The sequence below is a fragment of the Tupaia chinensis genome, unplaced genomic scaffold, assembly GCF_000334495.1.
Source record: "Tupaia chinensis unplaced genomic scaffold, TupChi_1.0 Scaffold000421_1, whole genome shotgun sequence".
In the NCBI taxonomy this organism is placed as follows: domain Eukaryota; kingdom Metazoa; phylum Chordata; class Mammalia; order Scandentia; family Tupaiidae; genus Tupaia; species Tupaia belangeri.
Window position 1 is genome coordinate 592,223 of NW_006159926.1, and position 6,783 is coordinate 599,005.

General features: G+C 43.2%; 1 protein-coding gene across 1 annotated transcript in view; it reads left to right on the forward strand.

Moving 5' to 3' along the window:
• The window catches only part of CHD7 (chromodomain helicase DNA binding protein 7), a 165,631-nt gene that overhangs the window by 64,671 nt on the left and 94,177 nt on the right, over positions 1–6,783 (forward strand). The window contains 1 exon segment of the mRNA XM_027774295.1: positions 2,267–2,697. Coding sequence (XP_027630096.1) covers positions 2,267–2,697 — 431 coding nt within the window.

Genomic DNA, 6,783 nt, shown 5'->3' on the forward strand with positions numbered 1-6,783 from the left:
TGTCCTTAAGGTTTTTTTTTTTTTTTTTTTTTTTAACACTATAGAATTTTGGAAGAGACTTTGGAAATCACCTAACCCAAATCTTTCATTTTACAGATGAAGAAATTGAACTCTAGATCATAGCTCAGGGTAGGGCTTGGACTAGAATTTTGATCTCTTACTGCGGAATTCTGGGCTTCCTACACCAGTGCACTGAGAGAACAGTGCAGTTTTCTTCAATAACCGTAGCAGGTTGTAGTGCGGACAGTGAAACTTTTATTGCAGACGGTGTTTTTTTTTTTTTTTTTTTCCTTTTTAATGTTTATTGTGTCACCAGACACTTAAATTGAATAACATCTGTGGTGTCTTTCCCAGAAATGTAGTCATGTATCAGATTTCAGGAGATGGGGACCAGCAGATGGTGTAATGGTTACGTCACTGGATTCCCATGTAATTGACCATGGTTCGAGTCCCAGATCAGATGCTTAAAGTTTATGCCGGGCATGTGTGCATGCATGCCCAAAATCTCAAGAGGCAAATGGAGAACGAATTGTGGAATGGCCATCACCCTGGGGGGTGATTTCTCGCTTAGTGTATCTGTGTCTCTCTGTCTCTCTGGCGAGGTATCCTATGGCAAAAATCTCTTAAAAAAAAAAAAAAAGACTTTAGGAGATGGACAGAGGTAAAAGAGCACTGGATTTAGGAAACCTGGATTCAAACCCTAGTCCCGTTCTTTACTGTGTGGCCTTGGGTGGTCATGTCACCTCCTTGAACTGTTTATGCCCTTCCTGAAAGACGGGGGCGTGGGGAGGTTCGTCATCACGGCTTTGTTGTGAGCTTCCGGTGAACTAGCACACAGAAGTATGTAGCTCATTCCACGGTGGTTTCAAATGCAAGGTGCTCAATAAACTTCACTGTGTTGGAATCAGATTTGTAGTGCCTGTCTTTTAGCGTTTGAGCCTAACATCCTCAGCTGCTCCCGGCAAGCCTTGGTGTGTGCATTAGTCCTGAGTGTCTGCAGATGTGGGCCTGGACTGTCCTGCCTGCCCCTCCTCTGTATTTGGTGGGAGGTGAGGGTCTTGGAGCAGTGGACTTTGACATCAGTCTCAGTACTGTCACTTTCCTTCTGCACCTCTCCGGGCAGGTTTCTTCCTCCTGGGCTGTCAGTGTCCTGAGCTCTGAGATGAGAAGAGTTGTCATACCCAGCTCTTGGGGCTGTATAGAATTTGCACGGGCAGTTTGGGTGTGAACAAGCACACGCCTGGTGTGGAGTTAGACCGTGTATGTTGCAGTTACTTTCGTGCGCCAGGAAAAGCATATGTAAAACGCAGCAAACAAATGACACTTGCAGATTGAATATTTTCAGGTGGTTAATTTACTGGTCAAGTTCATTAGTCGTAATGATTTACGTTGTGGATGGTACTCCAGCCAGGTCCTGTTTGTGAGCTGGCCTACACAGGAGTTGCTGACTCTGACCTCAGCTCACTACTCAGCGTTCTGTCCCCGTAGGCAGTGTTTTTGCTGTGTCGAAGGAAGCCTCTAGGTGTACCCCAAGTGGATGCTGAGAATCTCCTGCAAGGCCTATCAAATTAGCTGGTGGGCGCTCTCATCCGCAGTGAAATTTCAAATATAAAGGTTTAAGATTTTAGGAAAAGCATTGCCCACATTTCATGTCCGTACAAGAAATTTGCCCAATCCAGAATGATCAGGTTCAGACACATGCCTTTAATTTGACATGTTAATGTCATGTAAAGCAGAACTGAACGGTGCTATGTAAGATTTATGTGTTCTTTTTACTTCTATTTCAGACTCTCACAGTGTCAGAATCTCTCAGTGTTCAGTACACTTGTTCATCTAAAACATGGCTAAATTCTATGCCTTTGTGTCCCCATTGCTGTGCAGGGAAAAGAACACCACTTAGAGTTATTCTTTGTGGGTAGCTTTTGCTGCTGTTTTGCCACCCACCATTTCTCATGGTAAGCTGTTAAGAAAAAAGTGGACAGTGTCTTCAGCTGAATGGGAGTTTTTTCTTCTTCGTCTTGAATGGAATTTTTTTTTACTTTATTGCTAAATTGCTGTTTTTTTATTCTCTTATTTAAAAATCTTTCCCTTAAAGAAACATGTATTTTAAGATGAGAGAAAATGCTAGATTCCACCACTGTGTCGGTAGAAAATTGGCTACCTTGAGTACAGAGTGAGTTTTGGAAACACCACCTGCCAACTTTCAGTTCCTTCCTTCACCGTATAGAATGATACACTAATTTCAATTCCTATTTGTGTCTCTTAGCATTCTCCATCGGAGCCCTTTCTAGAGAAGCCAGTGCCGGATATGACTCAGGTTAGCGGACCGAATGCTCAGCTCCTCAAGAGTGAGGATTACCTGCCGTCAGTGGAACAGCAGCCACCGCAGAAGAAGAAGAAGAAGAAAAACAACCACATCGTCGCAGAGGATCCCAGTAAGAGTTTTGGTAAAGATGACTTCCCAGGTGGGGTTGATAACCAAGAACTAAATAGGAACTCTCTAGATGGGTCCCAAGAAGAAAAAAAGAAAAAGAAAAGGCCGAAGGCAAAAAAAGATCCGAAGGAACCGAAAGAACCCAAGGAGAAAAAAGAGCCCAAGGAACCCAAGACCCCGAAAGCCCCTAAGATTCCCAAAGAGCCAAAGGAAAAGAAAGCAAAAACTGCCACGCCAAAACCCAAATCCAGCAAAAAGTCAAGGTAGGCTTGGGCAGAGAGTACCCCCCAGACCCCCGTAGTCGGGAGATGCGCGCCCCGCAGCGACAGCTGTGAGCCGGGCGGGGCGGCACGTTGGTTTCGTCATCACTGCTGTGCTTTCTCTAAGGGCCACGCTGGAAAGTTAAGGGTTTTACGCATCCTGAAGTTGAGGGCTCAGTCACTAGGAACTAACGATTGAACGAACTAAATCAGTCCTGGATTTAGAGACCTTACTGCATAAAAAATACCTTGTAAAAAGCAGTTTCTTATGTTTTTGTGATAACGTGTCATTTAACAAGTGGAACCAAAGGTAATAGCCTACTGTTTGTAAATATAGAGCAGCAACCTCGTTTTCAGTGATGGTGCAGAACGGGGTAGGCAGGGTCATCAGAGAAAGAAAGGTCATGGTATTGCAATAAGTACTTCAGCCCCGTTTCCCAGAAATGGAAACAGGACAATTAATTCTCTCCACTTGGTGGAGTAAGCCTTCCAGGGGCAGAGTAGAATTAAAGTGGGTGACACGGGACAAGTCAGACAGCACTCGCCCATCAGATATGCATTCCAGAACGGCATGCATGTTGGGGTCTAGGATAGAGCCTCCTTCCCTCCATTCCCCTCCTGCAACTTTCTGACCCCCCAGAAGGCATATTTATTCAGTAAGAAAAGCTGAGAGGAGAAGACATTGAAGACTAATTTTTTTCATTTGTACTGAACATTTCTTACAACTGTTCTGAACCAGTTCCAAACATCTGAATCTGTTTTTCAGAATATGGCTCATGTTAGAAATTATAGTTTCCAGATGGAACTATGGTCAGACTCAGTTAATCTGAACCTGTTTGCGAACTCCCTTAGAAAACATACTCCACCACATCCCCCCATGTGCGCATGTAAACACACGTGTGTGCAGGGACTCACGCTTGGTTCTGCAGTTGCCGGGAACGTTCGGAGATCTCTGGCTTGTGAACCTCTAACTCGTAGGCTGTGCTGTGTGTGTACATACAGGTGCATGGGTAGCGGAGCCTCATTCTGTGATGGAGACAATGTTGGTGCAAACTGAAATGGCAAACTTGGATTTTTTTTTTTTTTAAGAATTATTTGTTTAATTTCCTTATTACTATTTTTAAAATTTGCTATAGGGTACGTGTGCTCCCCAAAGAGAGACAGAGAGAGAGGGAAGGTGACAAAGCAAGGTGCCAGGTCTAGGACTTGAACCATGGTCAGTCTGTGGGAGTCTAGTGCCTTAACACTGCGCCACCTACTAGCCCCCAAACTTGGATTCTTAACTTCCTGATAAAATTTTTTAAACAACCCCAAATACATTTATTCTACTATATTTTGAAAGTTTGAATCATAGTCATTTAAACATTTTCACCATCAGTCTCTTTTATAGTGCCAAAATAACTGAATTATATTCAGACTCAACTTTTAAAGATAATTAAAATTTTGTATTTACTTATGAAGTTTTTGTTGTTGTTGTTGCCTCATTATATGGTCTCTTAATTGAAAACCATTTTGTTTCTTCTTGTGACCATTCTTCTAAACTTATGGTCTTTTATAAAATTTTTTCATTTAATTAAGAAAAAAAATGTTTTTTGAGTTTATCAGAGTGTGCATGCTTGACAGAAAGGGGGGAGAGGAAGAAAGTGCCCCCTCAGTGGGACAAGGTCACACTACAGTTCATTCTTCCCCGTTTTTCCAGCCTGTCAGAATTTTGGGCATGCACACACACGTCTGGTGTATTTTTTCAAGCTTCCAGGGCCAGGACTTGAACTGTGTATCAGGAGTGTTGGATCTGGCTCACTTAACCACTTTGCCATGAAGCCAGCCCAACGAATATTTTATCAAGTGCTTATTATTTGCAGGTTCTGTTTTAAGTGTTAAGGATATGATGGTTAGTAAAGAAAGTATCTTTAGCATTTCAGTCTGACTTCCTCTGGTGGTTTTTGAAATACATACTTTCCTAGAGATGGTTCTATATCCTGGTGGTTAGGGGAAGCTGGATCTTTCATGGCCAACCATGGTTCAAGTCCCAACTGCAGAGGCTTGAAAAATGCAGTGGGTGTGTGTATGCATGCATGCTCCAAATCCTGACTGTGTCTGGCAAGTGCCTTCTGGCAACCTAAAAGTGTGTGTGTGTGTGTGTGTTGCCTAAATCTAAGTATTATGCTTTTGGCAGGAGGAAGCATATATGCATTTCTCCTGAGGAGAAAGAAGTCAAAGCAGAAGCCTAAAAAAGAATGTATTCTCTTTTCTTTAATTTAAAATACAGGAGTCTGTGTTCTAAAGAAACTTTCTGGAGCTCAGAAAACACATCACCATTATTAATTTTAACATCAGAATATATCTGACTTCAGTTTCGTCATCATTTTTTGAATTTGTTGCCTAATGGTAAAACTGCTAAATAAAGAAAACAACACTGTTTGCTTAATATTCCCATAAACGTCCAAGTATATCGCTTTAAGTTCTGCGTCTACACCAGACTGGCCTTATCCTAAAAACTGTGCTTTCACATACCATCCTCCTGTAGAGTATGTTGGGGCAGATATTAGCCGGTGGTATTTAACAATGAAACCTGTTAGAATTTCTCTAACAACTGTAAGCAGTTGTTGGGACCTTGGGCCGTCCGTCCTGGGTACACCCAGGCCCTGTGCAGACACACCCCTGCAGTCATCCACCAGAGAAGCTTTGCTGCAAGCCCTGGGAACATGCCATCAGCTGTCCGTCCTGAACGTGAACTCTGGGGTCTGCACTGAGGAAGTGTTCGGCCTTGCCGAGGCCTAGTAACGATTTTGCAGCGGAGTTACATGGCTTTGGTAGGAAGAAGTTGTGTTTCTCCTATGAAGAAAATCTAGTACTTTTCCCTATTTGTTGCTTTTGACAAATAGCCTTATCTGTTCCTACTATCGGGGATAGTTGTTTTTACCCCCAAGTGATGGGAAAATAGGGAAACAGGACACTTGTGTTAAGTCTGGAGATGTCGAAGTGAAGAGGCAGCCGATGTCATGTGGCATGGAGACTTAGGAGGCCACGGGAGCACTGAGGGGATTGGTGGTGCCCCGGGTGACCTGCCGATGCCCAGTGAGGTGTGCTTAGCAGTATTCCTGAGAGGCTTTTTTGGAGTTTGGTAGTCAGATGGGGATGGCTCTTCAAGCACATGGTACTTTAATTGAGATCTGCAGTAAATTAACAAACCAGACCATAATTTTGTTGAACCACATTGTTCCTATTGGCCAGATGAATTGAGTTTGTTGAGTTGTGGTCTCGTGGTTCTGCTACGTCTAGAAAGGAAATAGCATTTCTGAAGCAAGGATAAGTAGAAGGCATACGACTCCATGTAAATTCTGAGTAGCATAGCAGAATAATTATGTAAATTGAATATGCGGTGATGAAGGTAATAGGGGGTTTGGGTTATGTTAGTCCTGGGGTTGAATTGCCGAAGCAGTTTGCTGTTAAGCACTGGAATACAACAGTGGCAATTTTGTTTTGCAAAATGTTACGTGATACCAGTTATTTCCATCCTTGAATAAGTTAACTTGATGAATTTGTTTATACAGAAAATAATTTTCCTACAGAGGACTGAAATGGAGGGAATAAACAGAAAATGAAAGACCCGTAGCAGAAGACTACCCACCTCTTCCCTGCAGCCCCGCGTGCCACATCATTGCCGTGGTTCTGCAAATAGACGCCTCGTCCGCCTGCGGGTGGGGAGGCAGTGGCCCACGCTGGTGGTCTGGCTCTCTCTTCATTGTGTCATTGGCTGGCAGAGAGCTTGGTCTGTGTCATTCACACACCCAGTAATAAAGGACGCGAGGAGGGTGGCTGTTGTCAGGGGGCCAGTTTTCCTTCTGCACCATTTCAGTAGTCTTCCCTTCCTAGCATCCCACCTTTTTCTGGAAAGTGGCAGAAGCTTGAATTTGTGGCCATTCCCAGAGAACTGGGTGGCCAAAGTGTGATCACACGTGTTTTTCTTATGCAGGAAAGCCTAAAACACTCTCTCCAGGAGTTGTTATATAGAATGGTAGTGAGTCAGAAAAAGAGGTTCAACATCTCAAAAAAAAAAAAAAAAAAATCGTGAAATATAAAAAAAAA